The sequence below is a fragment of the Mobula hypostoma genome, chromosome 4 (assembly GCF_963921235.1).
Source record: "Mobula hypostoma chromosome 4, sMobHyp1.1, whole genome shotgun sequence".
NCBI classification, from domain to species: Eukaryota; Metazoa; Chordata; class Chondrichthyes; order Myliobatiformes; family Myliobatidae; genus Mobula; species Mobula hypostoma.
Window position 1 is genome coordinate 132,467,089 of NC_086100.1, and position 24,477 is coordinate 132,491,565.

Here is a 24,477-nt window from a genome sequence, read left to right on the forward strand (position 1 = left end):
GGTATGAGTGATCTAACTGATTGGGCTCTTCGGAGAACTTCTTCATTTGGTGTGTGTGTGGTCCATGATATTTTTAACATTCTCCTGTAGAACCATAATTCAGCTGCTTCTAGTCTCTTTTCCATTGCTGGGGAAATGGTCCAGCATTCACTTCCATGAGTCAGGATAGAATAAATGTAGCACTGCAGTATTCTGTTTTTAGTGTACATGCTCATCTCTCTGTCTGTTAATATGGTCTTCATTTTTTGGAAAGCTTCTTTCACCATTGCTGTTCTATATTTGATATCTGTGTCGCACCTGCCATCACTTGTTATTCGGCTGCCAAGATATCTGAATTTGTTGACTTGTTTGATGTTTATATTTCTGATCTTGATCACACATTGTGGGATGTTTGTCTTTCTGGAGATGACCATGCTTTCTATCTTCTTGGTGTTGATTGAGAGGCCTCTGCGATTACTTTCTGCTGCCACTATAGTGAGTAGTTCTCAAAGTTTTGTTTCCAAGTCAGCTATTAGTACGATGTCATCAGCAGATCATATGTTATTTATATTATGTCCTCCAATTGTGAATCCTTTGATGTCTTTGATACTTCTCAAAATATTTTCACTATACAGGTTGAACAGTCTGGCTAAAAGACACAACCTTGCCTGACTCCTCTCATGATATTCACATACTTACTCACTTCTCCTTCTATTCTCATGGATGCTGTCTGGTCCCAGTATAAGTTTCTTAAGAAACGTATATCTTTCCCATCTACGTCAAGGTCTTGAAGCAATTCCAGAAGATCTTGGAGTCTGACAGTGTCAAAAGCTTTTGTATAGTCAATGAAACATAGGTAGATGTCTTTTTGTACCTGGATGGCTCGTTCATAGATCATCTGTAGCATGAAAACTGCATCTCTGGTTCCAGTGTTTACCACAAAGCCGCATTGTTCTTTACGGATTTCTGGTTTTATACAGCGTCTTGCTCTCATCATGATTACCCTGAGAATAATTTTTGCCACATGACTCATCAAGCTTATTGTAACTCATATTCTGTTCCGCCCTCTTTCTTTGGAAGTGTGATGAACACTGATTTACTTAAATCATCAGGTATCTCCCCATGATCATAGATTTCATTTGCTATTTCTGTTATTTTCTCTATTCCAAAATCTTCTAAGGCCAGTATCATTTCAACAGCGATGTTGTCCGGACCAGTTGCTCTGTTATGTTTTGTTTTATTTATGGCTGCTCGAATTTCTGATTTTAGAATGCTAGGTCCTTCAAGATTCTTCTTTATGCTTGTTTTTTCTCCTCTTTGGTCTTCAAAGAGTCCTTTTATATTTTCTGTCCATCTGTTTAGGATTTCCTCTTTGCTCATAATTAAGCTGCAGTCTTTGCCTTGATGCATCCACTTGCTGAGCAAGGTAACTTCTCCGTTAGTTCTTTAATCTTACTGTGCATCAACTTTGTTCCAGGGTTATGGGTTTGCAGCATTTCTATCTCTGAGCATTTCTCATTTAACCGTCTGTCTTTAGCTTCTCTGCTTTTTCTTTTTATTGTCTTATCAAGTTGTTTGTATTCTTCACTGTTTCTTGGTTTGATGGTCTGTTTTTGTTGCATCAATTGTATTATATCCTCAGCTACCCACTTCTTACTTTTCCGTTCTTTTCGTGGGATGGTTTCTTTTGCAGCTTCAACCATGGATTCCTTCAGTATGTCCCAGGAAGATTTGCCTCCTTCATCCTGCAGCAATTGAAAACGGTTTTTCACCTTGATTGTGTATTCTGTTTTCAGATGAATTTGTTTAGTAGCTGTTGATAATCCAGTGATTCTGATCTTTTTGGTTTCTTTCATTTTCTCATCTTTATTTTCATTTTGCAAATGACTGGTATGTGGTCACTTCCACAGTCTGCTCCAGGGTAGCTTTTAGATTTAGTTATCAAGTTTTTGAATCTGTTACTGATTTGTTATGTAATCGATTTGATTTTTGTTGTTCCCATCTGGGCTTCTCCATGTCCAGTTCCTTCTTGGATGTTGTTTAAAACCTGGAGCAGACTGTGGAAGTGACCACATAGCAGTCATTTTATACAAAGTAAAACAAAAAAAACTACTTAAATCTTACCATCAAAATAAGGCAGTAAATCATAACCACAAACGATTCTTGCTCAAAAAAAAACAGTAATTTGATTCACACAAATCTCATCATCAGAAATCAATGGTCATTCACAAATGAGCATCTTGTATCAAACTATCAAAGGAATAGTATTTTACTGGTTCTGATTTTGCTAGAGCAATGACAACATAATCACTTGAATTAATATGAGATCACACTGAGCTTTTTATGTCCTATATTAAATGCTGAGGAAATAATCTAGCTTTAAAATTTAAAAATTGTTTCCTGGTTTTTAATGAAATGTGCCTGCTCAATCAACTTGACGATCTCACCCCTCTCATATGCCTGGATTTGACTACTTGCCAGCAGCACCCATTGGAAAAAAAAAGTTTTTCTGCAGGGATCGTTTTGCATTTTTAATCTTCCATTGAGCATAATGTGATGTAAACTTGCTTTGTACTGGTTAGAAATTCTGAGATTTTTTTTATCTATAAGGGTATACATTAATCTACATCACAGAAAAAGTAATAAAACGCAAGACCATAAGACAGAGGAGCGGAATTAGGCTATTTGAGTGTCTCTGCCATTCTATCATGTCTAATTTATTATCCCTCTCAACCCCATTCTCCTGCCTCCTCCTCGCAACCGTTGACACCTGACTAATCAAGAACCTATCAACCTCCGCTTTAAATTTATTCAATATATTGGCCTCCACAGCCATCCACGGCAATTAATTCCACAGACTCACCACCTTCTGGCTTGTTCTTCTAAACTTCACACTCAGAGCCATTAAATTCTACTAATACACTAACCCCTTCATTCCCAGAATCATTTCATGAACATCCTCTGTACCCTCTCCAATGCCAGCACATCTTTTCTTTGAGAAGGTGATAAGGGGCCCAAAGCTACTCACATTATTCCAAGTGCGGTCTCACCAATGCTTTACAAAGCTTGGCATCATACCTTTGCTCCTATATTCCAATACTCTTGAAATTAATTGCCTTTAATTGATGCCACGGGGAGAACGAAATAAATGGCCAAGCTATGAACTTGACAGAGGATGTGGATAAATGGCTTTCAATACCCTTCCCATCTCAACCTGCAAGATGACTTTTCGGGAGTCCTGCACAAAGATTTCCAAGTCCCTTTGCAGCTCTGATTGTTGAGCTTCCTACCCGCTTAGAAAATAGTCTACATCTTTATTCTTTCTACCAAAGTGCATGACAGTACACTTGCCCACACTATATTACATCTGCCACTTCTTTACCCATTCTCCCAATCTGTCCAAGTCCTTCTGCAGACTCGCTGCTGCCTCAACAAACACTACCTGACCTTCAGTTATAATTATATCACTGGCAAACTTAGCCACAAAGCCATCAATTTTGACATTCAAATTGTTGACATATAGTGTGAAAAGAAGCAGTCCCAATACCAACTCCTGCGAAGCACACTAGTCACAGGTAGCCAACCAGAATAGGCCCCTTTTATTCCTACTCTTTGCCTCCTGCCAGTCAGCCAATCTTCCATCCATGCTAGTATCTTTCCTGCTATATACTAGGCTCTTATCTTGTTAAGCAGCCTCATGTGCAACACCTTGTCAAAGGCCTTTAGAAAATCCAGGCAAACATCCACTGACTCTTCTTTGTCTATCCTGCCGGTTATTTCCTCAAAGAATCAGGCAAGAATACCCCTTTAGGACTATACAAGGCAAGAAACCTGCAATATAATATAACAAACGTGATGGAGGCCATTATGAGCCACTAAGTCTCTTTACCATGGTATCTTCTTTTAATGAAAAGCAAGCTTACATGCGTGCATAGCTTTTTATCTAGGCAGCTTAAGGTGGTGAATTTTCTCCATTCTGAACACCTGAGAGAAATAATGGTTGTATTTCTACTCAATTATTTTCCTAACTGGAAAAAAAATGTTTTCAGCTGGATAAGCAGGTAGCTTGTGGCTTTTTACTGAAACCTATGTTAATGCCGAATTTTGCAACAATATAGTTCTTTGCTCGTATCCTCATTCAGTATGAATTTCAATTTCCATTGCCCCTCTAGTGGAGAATCAGAGATTATTATACCCCATTTTAACAATGGTATTTCCTCTCCAGGGATGACCTATTCAATGTCACTTGACTTCCAAAAACTCTCTGAAACAAATGTGCCTCAAACATCAACTTGCTCCCTCCACTCACCCAACTTGACATAAACTGTAACCAACTAGTCATCTGTCCCACAGTAAACAGTTAAATGGATCTAGTTCACTTATTTTTGTTGTTAACAAGGACAATTGTGATTGTAAAGGAGTAAGGAGAAAGAGATAAATCTTACTTAGGAACATAAAAATAAATCACGTTATCCTCATGACTTTCTTGTCATCTATTATTGTCAAACTAAACACTTTATGAGGCTGGGCTGCACGTCTAAGCCAAGGACCGTCCAATGATAATAACAGTAATATTACATGAAGATTCCTGTTATCAAGGAATTCCAGTTATAAATGAATAGAGACAGTTCATTCAGTAACCAGTTATCACACACTTCCTACATAAATCAACTGACTGTTATCATTTCCTTTTGGAACCTTTGCCATCAAAAAACAATTATGGAGAACGACTTAATTCATAAACAAAGAAAACTACCAAATTGAGGGAAAGTATTATTTTACTTTAGTTGCCATTAGGGTTTTTTCCCATTGTCACATCGCAACATTTACTATATCCAGAATATATGCTCAGTGACCACTTTATTAGGTACACTCATACACCAGCTCGTTGATACAAATATCTAATCAGCCAATCATGTGGTAGCAACTCAATGCATAAAAGCATGCAGACGTGGTCAAGAAGTTCAGACCAAACATCAAAATGGGTAAGAAATGTGATCTAAGTTACTTTAACCATGGATGAATTTTTGGTGTTACACAAGGCAATTTGAGTATCTCAGAAACTGCTAACCTCCTAGGATATTCACACAACAGTCTCTAGAGCTTACAAGGAATAGTTTGAAAAACAAAAACCATCCAGTGAGCGACAGTTCTTTGGGAAAAAAAACTTCGCTAATGAGAGAGGTCAGAGGAGAATGGCCAGAATGGTTCAAGCTGATAGGAAGGCAACAGTAACTCAAATGGTCATGCATTATAACAGCTGCATGCAGATCATCTCTGAACACACAGGTCGAACCTTGAAGTGGATGGGTTACAGCAACAGAAGGCCACACCAGGTTCCACTCCTATACCTAATAAAGTGGCCACTGAGTGTATACTCAGAATTCATTGTTGAGTCATTCAATCCAGAAGATCTTGAAGATAATCCAGAATAATCTAGAAGGCCAAAGTGATAGTCTTCATGATTATGACAAGATTTTAATCAAGACGACAATATCTTCACACATGAAATAAATCCAATAAGAATTTAGAAGAGGTGTTTTTATCAAGAGAAATGCTGAAATGTAGAATGTGCTACCAAATTGCTATTTCAGCCGACTCCTCATGATGCTCAATAGAATGACATGAGCTTTCACAGATTTCATCGCTCTCAGGCTGGAAAACTTGACAGTGAGCCTATGGAAAAACAATTATTAATCTATATACTACTAAAACTCTCATGCTCTGTCTGTCTGTTTGTGACCTTCAATTAGCGCAAACGGTGCATTACAGCGAATTAAAATGCGCTAACTTACAGAATGCAGGCAAAGTTCAGGGTTATATATTCATATAAAATTGCTCATTTGCCAAAAATCGATAGGCTGGCTTTCACCTGAGACCCGATCGGCTATCATGGAAATTGGGACGCAACAACCTGACACATGCACACGGCTAGCCTCAGCAGCGACACCTACCAGAGCAAAAGGGCAGGGCAGTTCTATTTCGAGGGGTCACATTCTGCTAATCACATCAGATTGTACAGGATTGGGTCAGATCTTACTGCCACCCATCAATAAGAGATAATTAAATCTTATTGTAATGACGTACTTTGAGACACCCATAAAACCCTTTGCTGCAGTCAAAGGACAGCGGTGACTATATCACTTCCATTTAGGAGAGCGCCAACCACATCAACAAGAATAATCAGTATCCTTTGGTGTCAGTGCTTCGTATCTTCTATCCAGCATTAGAGTAAACAAAAAATGGTCAGCTTAATCATGCCACGTGGAAAGGGAAAGGGACATTATGGTCAAGAGATGACGCCAAACATCGTCGGGAAGCGGCAAGGAGAGGGAGAGAACAAGAATTGGATGAGGCCAGGGCCGCATGACTCCAGGATCAAAGAGTCAGGACAAAAAAAAGAGGAGAGGCATGCACGTCTCCAGGATCAGAGACAAACAAGAAACAGCAGAAGAGCTGAAGAGATGGGGGATGAAAGGGCTGCACGTCTCTAGAATGACAAAAACAGGCACAGGAGGAGGAGAGAGGAAGAGACAAAGGAGCTGAGAAATTCACATCTCCAGGATCAGAGACAATGAACAAACACGCAGAAGAGATGAAGAGACAGGGGATGAAAGGACTACAAGTCTCCAGAATGACAATGAGAGGCATGAGGGTGGCAGATAAACCAGAAATTCTGGTCACATCAGACTGCACTACCCTTCTCTCAAAGGGTGCCCCAACAGGTCACCCCGTTGTCTAGTATCCAAATAAAAATAAAATCATGTAATTGGGGCTCCATACTGCAACAAGAGTCCTTATTAGATGTCTGTCTGTGTCTCTTTCTGTCTGTCTGACTGTTCTCTGTCCCCCTGTCTGTGTCTCCCCAAAGAAGGTGCACAAGATGAGCATTACAGTGGCACACCTGCAGCAAGATTGAAAGTATGCTTCTGGTTTATCTGGTTTGGTAAGGGTGGGAGAATGTTAGGAGACGGGTTGTGAGTCACAGGATCAATTGTGTCTATTCTATGTTAACTATGATGTGCTCTGAAGGGTGACGGTGGGGGTGGGGGTGGAGAAGCAAATGGCAAAGAATATATATAAAAAAGAAGCACAGGATAAAGAATAAAAGACTTCTTTATATGGGTCCCAGTTCTGTGCTGTCCTGAGAGTGCACAATGACAGCCATTTCTCAAGCAGACTAGTTTGTAATACTCCAAAACGAGGTGTTAAAACAAGTAATGATGTTATCCATTCAATCCTGGTGCAATAAGCACCCGAGGCCACAGAGTGACTCATGTATGAGCATCCAGGAAACGTTAACATGTTGCATTCCAGACAGGGAAAAAACTTGATATTCCGTCACTTTATACTGAGAAGAATCAGGTTTAAAATCACTGCAGTATGTTGTGAAATTTGTGAGAGTTATGTTTTTCCAATTTCCAGGCACACTTCTCCGACACATCCAGTATTTCCATACAACTTTCTTCTCTTCTACTTTCACAAGTTTCAGAGACACCATCACTCTTCAAATAGCATAAGATGCTTTTCTTTTAAATGTGTAAACATAATGAACATCAAAAACACAATTCTTTCTCACTACCACCAACTGACATCCATATCAATGTGCATTCTAGAGTGTTATTGGAAGGTGATGAGGCAGAAAAACTTTGCTTTATATTTTTCTCCCTCTCTTCTCACCTACCCACCCCCACACCAGGACTCTGGATCCAGCCCAAACAGAAAGCTATGCTCTGTGACTTCATCCAAATGGATCTAATTTTATCCCAGTGTTACATAGCCAAAGAAAACATCTGGATAACCACACTGCAAGGTGACTGTGCACTACTAATGCTCCTTTACTGTTGACAAGGAACAGAATCTTGAAATTGCAAATCCAACCATATTGCTCAGAGTTTCTTTAACTTATTTTGTCAGCATCAGAAACTGATGTGTAGATCCAAGGCAAACATTAATGATGAATTTTGTTCACACTTAAAGACAAAAACATTGAAATTCCATACGTATATTAATTTCCCAGCTTCACAAGCCAACTTCTGTAGGCAACACTCATAATATACTACTCGATCTCCAAGTTTAATTTACATATCAAAGTACTGGTATGTTTGCACAATCTGTTGCTGGTTTTTAGTTGAATGCAGATGTGACTACGCCATATTACACTGGTGCTTTATAATGTTGAACATGTACAAGTTTAACTGTCAACTCCAAAATCTGTATCATTCATTCCAAATTTCCAGTATTGTACTTGCAGATTTGTACCCAACAAAAATCTTAAATAAAGAGATCATGATAGCCTAAACAATAAATCAGAACAATGAATGATGGATGAATGTCAGATACTGTATGTACGTTAAGGGATACATGGGTGACCCTGTACATCAATCATCTTTTCAAGTAATAGACATAATATCAAGTGAAGAAGAAAATTCAAAGAGTTCATATTGTAGCATTTAACCATTCCATTGTGTAACAAAATGCATTGGGAACCTTGTACAGGTCGACTTTCACTAATCTGATTACCTGTCATCCAGTTCCTTTGATAATCTGCACTGATTTCGAATTTTCTGTGCAACTGTAATTTCAAATTTTCCGGGCCACTGTACCAATCTGCTGTGAATTGTTTTAGTTGCACTAGATCTGTTCACGTGTTGGCGCACTCTTGCAAGCACAGACAGGTGATTCCTGTTTGTTTTCCTGCGTTTATTAATATCATTTGCTTGAGGTGCGGCTGCCCAGAACCCCCCAGTGGCAGGGGAGCTAGCGCGCTGGGTCAGTCCGCCTTCTCGCCCGCCTGCCAGCAGTCGCGCACTACCCTCCAGCATTGCCCAGCCAGCGCTCTGTTCTCTCCTGCTTACAACCTCAGGTCAGACGTGGCGACCTGCTGAATTTAAGCATATTACTAAGCAAAGGAAAAGAAGCTAATGAGGATTCCCTCAGTAACTGCGAGTGCAATGTAGTCTTTGGGGTAACTGCAGGTCTGTGTCTTTGCTATCGCTTAGCTCACGCTTGAGTGCGGGTTGTGGGTGTGCTATATTTTTTTGCCGGTGGGGAGGGGGGATTGTTGCTCGCTGCTGCTTACTCGCAGGAGGGAGGGGAGCGGTGGGGGGGGGACTTAGGAGTTCTAACATTTAACTGTCGTTCATTCTTTAGGGCACTCCTCTGTTTTCGTAGATGGTTGCGAAGAAAAAGCATTTCAGGATTATATTGTATACATTTCTCTGACATTAAATGAACCTTTGAATCCTTTGATATTTTAAATGTATGATGAGGCAGTTAACTATTGCTTAATGTGATCCTTCGGTAATTCGGCATTTTCACTAATCCGGCACTCCTCAGGTCCCAATGGTGCTAGATTATAGAAGGTCGACCTGTATTTCAATTGTATTGTGTGGTGATTATCCTTAAACAGAAACATGCTCTTATATGGAGTACTACAGTCTGGATTTTGAGGTAAAATCAATACTGAAACTGCCAAGAATTCTTTGATGCAAAGGAATCAGGCAGCAACTTTAGCAATCGCATACTTGTATGCCAGGCAGTTCACATCCAGATTGTTCCAGTTGTTTTGTATACTGTCCTGAAATATCACTGATGCATATTCTTTCAAGTATGGGAAGATGGACTAGATACCCATTAAACTAGCCTAACAGCATTTCAAGATTCAAGATAGTTTAATGTCATTTCCAGTACACAAGTATAAAGGTGAACAAAATAATTATTACTCCAGCTCCAATGCAGCGTAAAAAACACAATAAGAATAAACATAAATACATAAGATAGCTTATATACATAGATTGACTGTATGTTCATAAAGTGACGCTAAGCACAGGAGTGTCAGTACATAAGGTGGCTGACAGGAAATGATAAAGTAGTGGTGGCTGGGGATGTGGATGAGTGGGTGGAGGTGTTAATCAGCTTTACTGCTTGGGAAGTAAGGCTCCTCAACATTTCTAGCTAACCACCTGTTTTTGAGTCTGGTAGTAAAGGCATGGATGTGATGTAGCCTCCTCCCTGATGGGAGGAGGACAAACAGTCCATGTGCAGCGCAAGTGGCATCCTTCATGATGCTACTGGCCCTCTTCTGGCACCTTTATGTATTCATGTCCTTGATGGCGGGTAGGCTGGTGCCAGTGATGTATTGGGCAGTTTTGACTACCACTTGTAGAGCCTTCCAGTCTGCCGCAGTGCAGTTTCCATAGCATGGAGTGATACAACATCTTAAGCAGTTAGGATGCTCTGTACTGTGCATCTGCCGAATGACGTGAGTATAGATGTGCATAATCCAGCTCTCTTCAGCCTCCTCATAGTAGAGGCATTGGTGAGCTCCAGCAGTTTGAAACCCTGATGTAAAGAGGGGTGTGAGCAGTGCAATTTCTCTTGAAGTCAATAACGATCTCCTTTGTCTTGCTGACGCTGAGGAAGAAGTTATTTATTTGTTTAGCGATACAGCATGGAATAAGCACTTCTGGCTCTTCGAGCCGTGCTGTCCCAGCAATCCCCGACAACCCCAATTTAACCCTAACCTAATCACAGGACAACATGCAATGACCAATTAGCTTACCCAGTACATCTTTGGATCATAGGAGGAAACTGGACCTCATCCAATAAAATGTAAGTAAACTTTTAATAGAATTACTGCCAAACAGCCTCTACTTTCATAATAATCAAAATAATTTTCCATCTTTCTTTCTTTCTGCTTTGCATCATTCTCAATGATATTCTTCTTTTCCTTTGTTGTATCTGCTGGATATGATTTGACACTGGAATTCGTGTTATAGCTTAGACCAGCTGGTCTAAATTTTATAGGGGCTAAATTGTATATAATCCCAAAAAAAACAGGAATCAAAATGCTGAAATTAGCCAATGCCCATTCAGAAGGCAGAAGGCATTTTGCAGTCATTATTATTTTATATCTTTAAGCAGACAGGAATAACTGCACTGGTTCTGTTTCAATAGTGGTATAACTTTAAGTTCAGCTTCGCTAAATGAAAATGGACTGCACTGCACAGAGAAGGTACATTGTGGCTCCAACAGATGTTAGAGATTGTTCTTGGTGAGCCAAGTCAGATCTGGAAAAGAAAGAAAGATGGATAAACACGGGCAGGAGTACATTCTAAGGGTTTCCAGCTGTACAGGAGATTTTGGAGCTAGAGTATAAAAGAAATGTCTCATATCCAGGGGTATGGTGGTTGTTCTCCGGCCTGCAATAAGATGGTAACAGACGTGAATATTAAAAAAACCTCTAGATGCTATTAGCCTAAACTGTAAACAGAAAGTGCTGGAAATACCCATGGGATGAATTAATATTTCAGGTTGAAGACCCTGCATCAGAAAAGTTGACCTGAAACATCAGCTCTTTTTTGCTTCTCTCAGATTCGCTTCAAATGACTGCATATACAGTACCTAGCGCATATTTCCAAAATATTCTGTTTTATTTTTATATAGGCAGTAGATGTTCGATGTCAGGAACATGGCTTCATAGATCTAAATGCACTGGTACAGGAAACGTAATGGAAGGATACGGTGCACCCTAACTTCACATTATTAGGGCTATTTCAAACCTCAGGTCCACATTTCATAATTTATGCACATAATGAAATATTCAGTCATTATAACTATACAGTGGCATCATCTATAATTATATAGTATTCTGGTTAGACTACACAAGGTCAGTCTTCCCTACTTAAGAGATGATATACTTGCATTTGAGTGGATACAACACAATGTTCACCAAATTTATTCCAGGGATGCAAGGCCTGTTCTATGAAATGTGATTAAGCAGGCTCTGCTTGTATTCTTGAATTTAGATACTTAACAGGTATCATAGAGCGCCACAGCTCAAAAACAGGATCTTCATCTTAGGTAGTCCATGCTGAACTATAATGCTGCCTTGTGCCATCGACCACCACCTGGACCATAGTTCTCCATAACCCTCGTGTCCATGTACTTATTCCAACAATCACTAATCACAGATGATCTCACTGAAATAAACAGAATTCTCACTAGGCTTAATAAGGTAAATAAAGGAATGATTTTCCCTGATTGAGTTGCCTGGAACCAGAGATCATGATCTCAAAATAAATTTAAGATCAGCCTTGATGTTACTGAATAGCAGAGGAAGCATGAGGGAAGAATGCCAAACACTCCTTCTATGCTTATGTTCCGATAACCTCAGTAAATATTTAGTTGATCTACCTACCAATTTGGTACTTAATTCATATTAATACACTGCAATGGGAATATTGCTGGAAGTGGTATATTCAAAAACAATTACCCAGTACAGTACTTAACTAATAACTTATAGTTTTCAAAATGGAAATGGTGACTTGGTCCATCAGAACATTTGTGTACTTCCCTATTATCAAACATCTGCTGGTCCGTTAATTGCCACACAATCAACTTCAATCAAAAATATCAAGGTTGCAATAGAAGTTCAGACTAGTATCAAGCATGGTCAATCTTGCAATCCCTGATTACTGGCATGGTGCTCTAGATGCAAGTGTTCAAAGGGGCTTGCAAAATGTCATACCAGTCTAGCAATGGCACATGCAAGACTGCTGGATTTCTGACCAGTTATCTTGGAGGAGTCCAAGTCACTTCGTCTGCTGCTTTCTCCTTTGGTCCCGTACTTCTCATCTCAATAAAAAAATGATGAGGCATATGTTTACAGGCAAACAATTTAAAGGGGATGTGAGAGATTTTTTTTTGTTTCAAAGTGTGATTGGTACCTTAAACTCACTACCCACTGGTCACAGACCTCTATCAACCACTATATTCAGTATTCTATACCCAAGCCAATTCTGAATCCGTAAGGATTCCCCCGCCCCACCCAATGAAGAACCTTGCCAAACACTTTACTAAAATTCATGAAGAAAATATCGGTCTTCATCATCAAACCCAGATGAAGGGTCTTCACTCAAAACACTGTAAATTTTCTACCACAGGTGCTGCCTGACCCACTGAGTTGCTCTGGAGTCAAATGGTTCTCTTTGGGTAAATATGTGAAACCAATTTATCTCAGAATAGCTTTAGACTATTCATTCTTTCAATACCCACAAAGAGAAGATAAGAAGACTGCATGAATCCAAAACACGATTCATGAGCTTGAAAGCTCAAAATAAGAACTGCAGCTACGATTGAGAAATCCAGATTCACCAAGTGCTCGCCCAGCCCACATAAAAAAATCCATTGCAGAAACATCAAAGCTACCTTAAACCAACTAATGTAACCTTACTGGAATAGCCAGAGGGGCCAGCAATTGAGAGGATAGTGTATAAAGAGGATACATTCTACACTGTTAATATCACACTGTAAGCACTGATAAGGAGGTTACGTCAGGTACAAATTGGTGACTTTGTTACTGTGGTCAATATAAGATGGGGGTAACTAAGCAGCTTTAGTACAGTCGCCCCTCAGTATCTGCGGGGGATTGGTTCCAGGACCCCCCGCAGATACCAAAATCCGCGGATGCTCGTCCCTTATATAAAATGGTGTAATATTTGCATATAACCTACGCACATCCTCCCATATGCTTTAAATCATCTCTAGATTACTTATAATACCTAATACAGTGTAAATGCTATGTAACTAGTTGTTATATTGTATTGTTTAGGGAATAATGACAAGAAAAAAAAAGTCTACATGTTCAGTACAGACACAACCATCGTAGATCTTCTGGGAACGCTGATGCTGCCTCGACATCAGCCGATGTCGATTCTCCTGTGATCTTTAAGCTCTTGAGGATGTAGCGCTTTACATAGCTAGCCAGCCATCCCTTACTAGCCTTAAACTCCCTCCTCTCGCTCTCAACACAAGTAGCAAACAAACGAGACGTGAGGCGAACAATGCTCAAAGAACGAGTGCTGGAGAAAGACTGAGGATCTGTGAAATGGCGGGAGGCTACAGCAGGGTATGCCTACACATCACTTCATTCGCGTAGATTGAGCGTAGTGCTCGACGCACAGCAAATTCAAATTTTGCTTTTTGGAACTTCCTGGAACTTTTTTTAAAGAATATTTTCGATCCACAGTTGGTTGAATCCACGGATACAGAGGGCCTACTGTATGGTATGCAGCAGGATAGACAGCCTGACAGTCCTCAGTTCTCCTCTGCATCCAAGTTAACAGGCCAGAGTTGAATGGCAAAATAGGCATACTCCAGATGAACCAATATATGCGACAAATGAGAGATCATGCAAAATTTCTTACTCTGCTCACTGCTCAAAAATAGATATGGAGGGTACAAGAATTTTACAGTGCCAATGTGAGTATTAAGACGTGCTCATAACATGAAAGGAAAAGGATTCTGGTGAATGAGCAGGAAAGGTGACAATTAACATGATTTGAGCAACCTTTGGCAGTCCACTTCTTGTCCTACTAAAGTTGGAGATGTGTATGCAGTTTTGCACAAAAAGTCCTCAAAGTGCAATCATCTCAATTATTGTTGACCATAGAGGAGAAATGATTCCTTAATGTCCTGAAGTAATATAGACTTTACTAAGCACCGTTTTAAATCCTCCTCCCTCTGACAGCAACTTGTCCTGCTCTGCACAGTTTCACTCAGTATCTCACTAATGATGAAACAGCTGAAACTTTCAGATTCTAATACTTAAACAGGTATTACTATACAGATAATCAGTTCAGAAAGGAAATCTTTGCCTAATGTTGTACATGAAAAGATGGCAGACATCCCACCTCTCCCGGAAGTTCCGGGAGTCTCCCGCATATTGATAGTGGCTCCCTGATGTCTACAAATTATACACAATATCCCAGAAATCAATTTTTTTGAGAGCAAGAGCGCGCGAGCGAGCAAGAGCGAGAGACAGAAAGCGCGCGAGAGAGCGCACCATGGCAGAGTGTTCCAAAAAATGAAAATATAAAACATACGTCACCCCAGACTACACTAAAGTGTACCCCTGCCTAATAGGGGTCAAAAATAATGACAGTGTTGCTCGCTGCACTGTTTGCAACAGTGACTTTTCTATTGCCCATGGTGGGTTAAGACTGTAAAAGACATGTTGAGGTGAGTTTAACAGGTGTCATTCGTTCATTAGCAGAGCTAACGTTATTTAAACTAGCTAGCTAGCTGCTAAGGAGCTATTCTATTGCCGACATCCCCCCTCTCCCAGAAGTTCCGGGAGTCTCCCGCAAATTGATGGTGCTACCTCCCTGAAATGAATTTTTGCAGGGCGGGATGTCTGAGATGGGCAACAGGACACTTCCCTGATCTTCTCTCAAGGAAAAATAAATTAATGTCCTTATCAGGTTAAGACTTCTAAGGCCCATCTGTTTCTCTTTAATGTTACCCTGAACTGAACAGTATGATGTGACAGGGTAAATTTATGAATTAAAATTCTGGACACCTGGGGAGCATGTGAAAACTATACCTACATATTTGGCATAATTGAATAAAAGGTATTTATAGCACTTTGGATAGAGAAAATATATCAAGAAACTAATTAATGGCAAAATTGAACATGAATAAATCAGTCCACTGCAATAGAATCTTTCTAAATAAAATATTATACCACATGATAATTTCATTCAACTCCTGCCTTACATTTAAGAGCATTCCCTTAACACAATTAAAATCACATTTCCTACAAGAGCACAAGCTTTATGAAAATATGTTGAGGACACCACTTCTTAAATGAGCATTCCAAAATAACACTTGACATTACCTGCCAATGTCAAGAATGAAATCAACTGATTTTCTTTAAATCAACTACAAGCCTCCTAGATGTAAATTCTCCCAGTGACTACAGCGTTTCTAGCGGGTGCTCCAGTTTCTCACAGTCCAAAGATCTACCAGTTAGTAGGTTAATTGGTCATTGTCAATTGTCCGATGATTAGGCTAGGGTTAAACAGATGGGTCACTGGGTAGTGTACCTTGTTGAGCAGGAAGGGCTTGTTCTGCACTGTATCTCTAAATAAAATACATGCCAGTTCAATTCAGTCAAATTGTCCAAATATAGACCAATGAGGCATAATACAAAGTGAGGTGATAGCCACTGTCCTTGACATCAAACCAACATTTGACCAAATGTTGCATCAAGAAACCCCAATACAAAAATGGAAAGTACTCCAGTGGTTTGAGTCGCAAATCACACAATGGACAATGGTGGTGGCTATTGGAGGTGTTACATTCCACCCTAGAATATCACTGCAGGAGTTTTAAATGTCAGTGTCCTTGGTCCACTATGTTCAACTCCTTCCTCAAGTAGCTTTTTTTTTATTATAATCCAGTTATTGATTGATAATTGCATAATGTTTAATCATAAATGCGGCATTGTAGCAAGTAAGCCAGTGCATACCAGCACCTAATCAGGCACAGCCTGATAAATAGCAATTAAAATTGCCTGATACTATTGTGGCACAAAAAATAATTTCCAACAAGATATCTGACTTTCCACCCTTCACAGTCAATGGAATTACTACTGCTGAGCCACACCATATAACTCAATTTCATCAACCAAGTAATTGCTGTGGTTACAAGAGCAGGTCCGAGCCCCAGTATTCTCTAATCAATCAGTCATGCTCTGAGACCCAGGGTTTTTCCTCCATGCAGATGTTACAGGTCAGGAGCAATGTAGAATACTCTCCACTCACCTGGTGGAATGCAGCACCAACAGCACTCATGAAGCTCAATGCTATCCTGGATAAAGCAGCCTACTTGATTAGCACCCTCTCCACCCTTTGTATTTCCATTCCTACCCATTTAGCACACCAAAATTGTGGTGTGCACCATTTCCACCATGTCTAACAGAACACTTCAACTATTTAATGACAGCATTTCTTAAACTGACAGGTTTTTCCACCAAAAAGGACAGGAGCAGGGGGTGTAATAGATATTACCATCTGCAGGACTCCCTCCAAGCTGCACACGTGTCACAACTTGGTAACATTTCACCAGTGCTTAATTGAAACTTGGTCCAAATCCTGGTTCTTCATCTCCACAGCACTGTACGAGCACCTTCACAAGAAGTGCATCGAGAAGGCATCTCACTACCAACTTCTAAAGGGAAACTAGGAAAGGACATGAATGTTGGCCTTGGCAGTGCAACTCAGAAATTTAAAAAAATGATAAATTAAAGAAATATATAAATTAACTAGAATCTCAAAGTTATTTTTCTTCCTCAAACATGTCACAACATAAGCTAATTTCATATTTCAGATTCAGGATAGGTCTTCTCTTAGACTAAGTGAATACTTAAATATTGTTTTGTTCTGAATTCCGACTATTTTTGTGGTAGAGAGAGGCAAGAGATTACAATGAATGTCCATTAAGTACTGTAAAACACAAATTAAATGCTAAAGGCATGTGCCTCTGAGTTTTCAAACTAGATCAGACAGAGCCATTCCAAACAGGCACTTGATATTTTTTCCATCTGGCCACTAGAAGAATATTTTATTTGCAACATATGTTAAAATATATAGGATACTACACAGATATGTTTTCATTTTAAATTTCTGTTTCTTTTCATAATTTTGAAAATATATTTTAAATGCTTCAGATTGTTCGAAACAGTCAGCCTTTATTCCAATGAACATAGCATTTTTTTTTCACATTCATAATTGGTCTGTTCTCCTAATAAGGTGAGACGGTCTGCTGTGTTTGTGTCTCACTGTCAAAGATCCAGTTGGATCTTCCCTAACAGTTATTATTAGATTGCTTTCATTTCTTGATTTTGTGCTTCCAATTAACAAAGATTGTAACCTTTCTGTATGAATAAAATCTTGATAAATCTGCAGATAGTGTAATAACAAGACTGCTATTTTTATATACAAGAGATTCTGCAGATGCTGGAAATCCAGAATAACACACACAAAATACTGGAGGAACTCAGCAGGCCAGACAGCATCGATGAAAAGAAATAGCGTTGACATTTTAGGCCGAGACCCTTCATTGGGACACTTTCATCAGAAGGTGAATGCACTCGTCACCTTCATTGAAAACGCTTATCTCTCAAGTAGAAGGCGACTAAATTCAAAACTGACAAACTATACTGCCAATCATAACAAGGTCACTTAATCCAGGACAGCTTTGTTCATCCAAATAATCTAGGATGCAAAGTTAGGGAAGGGAGTAAGACACCCAATGCCCACGATAAAAGTTTATAGTGGTGAATGATTCTGTATCTTTTCACAGTGACATTACTCTCTCTGCACTTACAGCAATATAACAAAGTAAAACCATTTGCAAACAAAATTGGTTGTCCTTGATGTTATATTTCATTTACACATTTTAAAGCAATTGCACATTTAATATAAATCAATCTAAGCAAATACCTCTGACATGTCTGAGATACCTTTTTGAACTCTTACAATCTATGGATTTAAAGTACTTCAACTGTTTTTGTTAGAAAAATATGTTCAGAATTTTTAACTCAGTCAAGGTGAAAGAATAATGATGTGTTTCCATGATTGTGGTTTTTGAAGATCCTGGAGTGGCAGTGATGCCATGTACCTACAGACCCAAGTTGTAGCTAATACACGTTGTGTACTTAGGACTTCTCAAGTTACTGCAACATTTCCTATATGATGGCAGTAGGTTTGCTCTCCACGAAGTTCTGAACTCAAACGAAGATCTTAAGTCCTTTCCGACATAGCTAGCTGTAAGTACCCTCACTAAAGGGAGGTTATATTGTAGCCTCCTACTCTTCAAAGGCTAGATCACTTCTCTCTTTATCCTCCATGGCAAGTTTAGCTACCACTATTTGAGCAGTGGGTCCCCCTCCCCACCACACAGTTCTGTCATACAAGAGCTTTGATCACATCCTTTAGTTCTGAGGTGGCTTTTTAAAAATTCAAAATATGCTGCATCTGCTATTTAAATTTTACTTAAATTTAGCCTTAAAATCTCAGTACTTCATTTTTAGGTATATCTAGTGCTACCTTTCGCATGCACTGAACAAGTAAATTATTAATCTACACACAACCTATCTCAATGTTAAAGTAAAAGTTTAGTCATATCAGGAATATGAAACCATATTACTTGTCTACATAGCCAGAAGCCAAGTTCAAAACAGCAAACTAGGCAATAAATGTTGCTGGGAGCAGCTATTTGTTTGCTGCCAATGGATTTTTTAAAAAAAGGGTTTACAATGCCTTTGCTGGCAAATGCATAAAACATTATTTAAGCCAGTTATAGTACTAAGTACAGTAAGGTCTGGTTATTACATCACAGGAAGAATTTTATTTATTTAGAGATATAGCGCAGAATAGGCCTTTCTAGCCCTTTGTGCCATGCCACCCAGCAACTCCCAATTTAATCCTAAACTACAGAACAGATTACAATGACCAATTAACCTTCTAACCGGTACGTATTTGGACTGTGAAGGAAACCAGAGTTCCAGGAGAAAATGCATGCATCCCACGGAGGGGTCCTACAGACATATGAAGTTGGAATTGGACTCCACGATAACTGCTATGCTATTACTATGAGGAAAGATGGACGATTAGGGTCACTTTGCCTGAAATAAAGAAGCATGAGGGAAAACCGATAGGGTGATAAGGAAGACACAATACCTTTAGCACTGGTCAATAAATAGGGAGCAAAGATGCTAAAGTAAATTCAAAGTACCAAGTATATTTTATTATTTCAAAGAAATTGGGAGGAAATTCTACATTTGTCACCCAGAATCTTGAGAGACTGGACCTTACACCCTGAAAGGATGGTAGAGATAGAAAACTCTCATCACATTTTGAAACTAAGTACATAACTGTGTCTGATGTTCCATGATTTACAAGCCTTCAAATCAGCAGATAAAAAGCAAAATTTGGCTGACTAGCTCTCTTCAGCTAGTTTTGTCATGATAGGCCCAATAGCTTCCTGTGATGAAAGCTAATAGTGCCATTTGTGGCACCTTATTAAAAATTCCTACATGAAACCAAATATAATACCAAATTTATCCTTATTTAATAAAACATGTGGTCAGAGCACTGACATACCATTACTCACATTACACTGGTCAAGTTTCATCCACTGGAGAAAAATGTGCAGTATTTCATTAACCCTATCAACTCTCAGAATGGATTTCCAATATGTACATGGCTAAACTGTACCAGGTCCTAAACATACAAAGCTTTATAGTCTACAAGGAACTGTTATTCAAGGGAGGTTGTAAACTTTAATGAAGTCTATAAAATAAACTGAAATCTTTAAATTTTCTTCTGTAATAACCATATAGAATGAGAGTGGCTGGAAAAAGTACTGAAGCATGCAAACCTCAAAGATATCAGTTCAGGTAGCTGGTCCAACTAGCAGCTGTGCACTGGCAATTACAGATTCTAGACAAAGTACTTGGGTTTCCAAGAAGAAAAAAAAATGATAATTTTGAAGTAATTGCAAATGAAGAGATTTCCCTCTAGCTCATAAATTGTTAGAGAAGGAAAGAGAAACTGAGAAAGTAGCCACAAAAAATCTTTTATAAGAGCTCAATAGTTCCAATGCAGCATTCTCCTGATTCCTTAACTTCTACCTTAGTTTGCTAGATTCTGTTTTTGGTGGTGAAGTAGTCTAAAACTGCCCAAGTATCTTGAATTAATCAATAACAAATTGATGCTTCCAAGGAGAGATCTGTAAACTAGGACAAGAATTTTCAATGGGAACTAACATAGGTAAGCAAATACAAGAATATCAGATGAATGGTACATGTTAGGACACAGGTACAGAGCTTTGGCTCCAAGTGGGAACAGGTTATCATTATAATGACAAACTATGTGATGCAGTCTCAAACAATCCCATATTTAAGGAGATAACAGCAGAAAACCTCAAGAAGGCTTGGTCATTCAACTTGCTTTGCAGTATAATTACATATAGCACAGCAAAAACATTGGAAACTTCAGTTAAAAGTATAAACTGTAGCCCAATTTATTTTATTGGTAAGAATTATATTGCATGTCTGGACACTGAATAAACGTGTCAACTGATGAACAGGCATCAAGAGGATGGGTAAATTGGACACTGAAGAAGATGAGTTCTGAAGAAGGGTCTTGGCCAAAAACGTCACCTCTTTATCCATTTCCATGGATGCTGCCTGACCTGCTGAGTCCCTCCAGCATGTGTTGTTTTGGATTTCCAGCATCTGTAGACTTGTGTTTATGGATAAATTGGATATAGTGTTTATCACAAGACAGAATTGGTAAGAGGTTCTAATTGTTTTATAGGACCATTGAAAGCTAGGAGTAGTGTGGGATTGGCACCCATCATTAGAAGTAACTTCCACATGATTACTTCTACACCTACAGAGTAGTTTGTAAAGTAGGTCTGCAAAAACAGAATTCTAATTATGTCTTTGGAATCAGCACAATACTTAAGCTGTTCACATTAATTATATGACCATTCATAAGCATTATTTGTAAATCAAAAGATTACATTCTGGATTACAACGCATACATATGCATTATGCCGTTTCCTATATTAAAACTACGCTGTACCTTTTAAATGCTTCCCCGGGATTCCTCTCACATTCACCAGCCTGCAGCACGCTGTGGACGGCCGGATCTCGAAGTTTCTCTTCATATCCCTGGACCAGACTGCTTTTACGAATCTGAGAAACAAGGCTTCGTATGAAGTTGCCAACGCAAAGCGTGTCCGCATCCTGAGCTTTGCAGAAGTGAAAGGCGAGCGTCTGCCGATGCAAGCCCCGCTGAACCAGCTGCGGACAGGTGGGCCAAACCAACTCAGTACACAGAGCAGTCTTCCCACTCCCGGGACCCCCAACAACCAAAATACCCCCGATTCCTCCAGTGTTCTTTCCCGAAGGTTCAGTATTCCCACCGGGATTAGAGGTCCCAAATGCTTTTCCATTGTTCTTTTCCTGAAGACAATGCTGGAGTTTATGGAAAACCCACTCCCTGCAGAAAAACCGCTTTCCTTGCAATAAACTCTGAGACATTTTGCGTGCAGAGACGATTTCCTTTCTGTGTGACGGTACAGTTTTAATGCATAATGCCTGGGAGAAGTTCTAATATACAAAGCAGACACAAGATCTAACTAAAAAAAAGCAGAATTGCATGCGGATTATTTACTCGTTATTATTTCCTGCAGTAAAACACCTGCAGCGAAAGTTGAGCCATTTTCGTCCTCTGGTTACTCTTTGTTGGTTAAACAGTGACAAATCCACTAAGTGTGTTCACGGCGTTACACATTAGCCACATTACAACGAATGGACTTTTATGTACAATATCCATCCATTTACATTTTATTCTCTATCCGCCTGGTCGTTTCCTTTAATTTTTCTTTTGCCACGAATCTCAAAATGATCAATATCCTTGCCCCTCTCTTCATCGTTGCCCTTCATCGCAGCTCCATACGGATAAATTCATTTGCAGACCTATTGGAATTGTCCGCGATCCTTTGGAGCCCTCCACATTGTAAACCCGGCACAACAAAGCTTCTTCGAGAGAAGGACGAGGAGTTTCCAGTGGTTGTAAGGTTCTTGTCCTCCTCACTTAGTCGCGAGGAGAGAGCGATTTACCCCAGTCTCCCACACCAAATGTTCACTGTTCTTCCGCTTTGTCAGTATCAACTTGATTGACTGAGATCCAGGGATTGGGATGAGGATTGTTTCGATGCAGCCACTCCGATGAGAACCGCCCAACGTTGCTGAATAGTTGTCCTGGGTTAACCTTAGCCCCTGCTCTCACTGCTAGGCTGGTCGCAAATGTCTATTCTGCTCCCTGGCTAATCCCGATCCTCTGCCCGGCTCCCGGCGCCGATCGGATCCCGATCCCTTGCCCTTCTCCGGCTTGGGCTTGATCCTGATCGCCTGCTCCGTGCTCCCGGCTGATCCCGATCCTCTTGCTCTTTGCCCCCCCGCCAGCTGATCCCGTTCCCTCGCTCCGTGCTCCCGATCCCCCCACTCCGCTCCCAGTGCCAGGAATCCTATCGCTTTCTCCTTCTGTCTCCGTCTCCCCAGTCAGCGGCTCCTCCTCGCTGGAGCCTAATTGGAGGAAGTCCCGGGCAGAACGTTCCGCCCTAGCCCTGCAGCGAGGTGGGTGGAGCGGCTGTCTGCGTCAGGCCGGTCCCGCGGAGCCTCTCCTCCTGCTGGAGAAGAGCGGCGGCGCCTCGTGCTCGCGGAACACGCCGGCAGCCAGAGACTGCGCGAGCCACCCTTTTCCAACCGCCCCAGCGGCATCCACCACACCCACCCACCCTACTGCTCTCTGGGACCTGCAGTCCGGCCACCCCTCAGGGACGCTATTAAAACAGTCCTTCAAAACACCGTGTGCAGCACGTTCACGGGCGTTTTAATGTCATTTCAACACCACACGTTTAACTTCCAAAAAACCACCCCAGCTGTTGGGTGATCTTGCGTCAAACTACAAGTCCCAGGATGCACTGTTGCACATGTAGTGCCGCCTGCGCAGACTTCAGGTGGAACGTTGCGGCAGGAGGTAGTCGAGAAAGGAATGGATTAGTCAGGAATTTAATCAAGACAGTAGTATTTGGAGATATAAGTATATTTGGGATTGTTTTCCTTTGTAAACACAGTAAAATATTTAGAGTGCTGCGTACTGTTCGCTACATTGTAGGGAGGACTTGGTAACAATCGAGAGAGTGCAGCAGAGATTCACCAGGGTGTTACCTGGAATAGGAGAGCGGAGGAGAGATTGCAACGGATGGTTTATTTTCACTGGGATATAGGAGTCTGAGAGATGACCTTATAGAGATTTATATTTTTTTGAAGGATGCAGATAAGATAGTCTGATTTTGCCCCAGACTTGGTGAGTCGAACTAGAGGTCGCAGATTTTAGATCAGAGAGGAGAAAAGTAAGGGAGATTTGAAGGATAAAATATTTATTGTACAAAGTGTGGTAAACATTTAGAATGAGTTGTCAGAGAAGGTGGTGAAGGCAGGTACAATTACAATGTTTAAGAGGTATTTGGACAGACACATAGATGAGAAAAACGAAAAGTGATATATTGGCCTGATATGGGGATAAGGAACTTGAAGTGTTTTGAATTTTGAAATACTTGCACTTACCTTAAATTTTAAGTTCACGGTGATAGATCTTTCTCTATTTTATGATCACCATACTGTTGTGTCATATTCACTCCAATGCTGACAAATCCACTCTTCCAACACGTCAAGATCTTCATTTTTCACTTTATAAGGTACTTTTCATTAACTTCTATTCATTACATATGTGAGGTCACTTCTCAGAACTGCCTGTGATACTCCGAGACCTGCACATCACCTGGGGACCTTCCCATCGCCTTGTGGAATTTCATAAACACAAGAAAATCTGGTTGCACAAAATGCACAGCATTATTTTCTTTTAAGATTTGTGGTGATAAAGCATCTGTTGATTACGAAACAGCAGAGAAATCCAGAGCAACACACATAAAATGCTGGAGGAACTCAGCAAGTCAGGCAGCATCTATGGAAATGAATAAACAGTTGACGTTTTGGGCCAAGGCCCTTCTTCAGCACCTTGTGGAATTTTCCATTTGTGATGAGTCAACACGCAAGAAAATTATGGAATTTGG

General features: G+C 40.1%; 1 protein-coding gene across 1 annotated transcript in view; it reads right to left on the reverse strand.

The window, feature by feature from the left end:
* Positions 1-23,114, reverse strand: part of ankrd50 (ankyrin repeat domain 50) — a 113,711-nt gene extending 90,597 nt beyond the window's left edge. The window contains exon 1 of the mRNA XM_063046543.1: positions 21,420-23,114. Within this exon, the coding sequence (XP_062902613.1) occupies positions 21,420-21,880 (461 nt within the window). The 5' untranslated portion in view covers positions 21,881-23,114. The remainder of the gene's footprint in view (positions 1-21,419) is intronic.
* Positions 23,115-24,477: the final 1,363 nt, after the last annotated feature.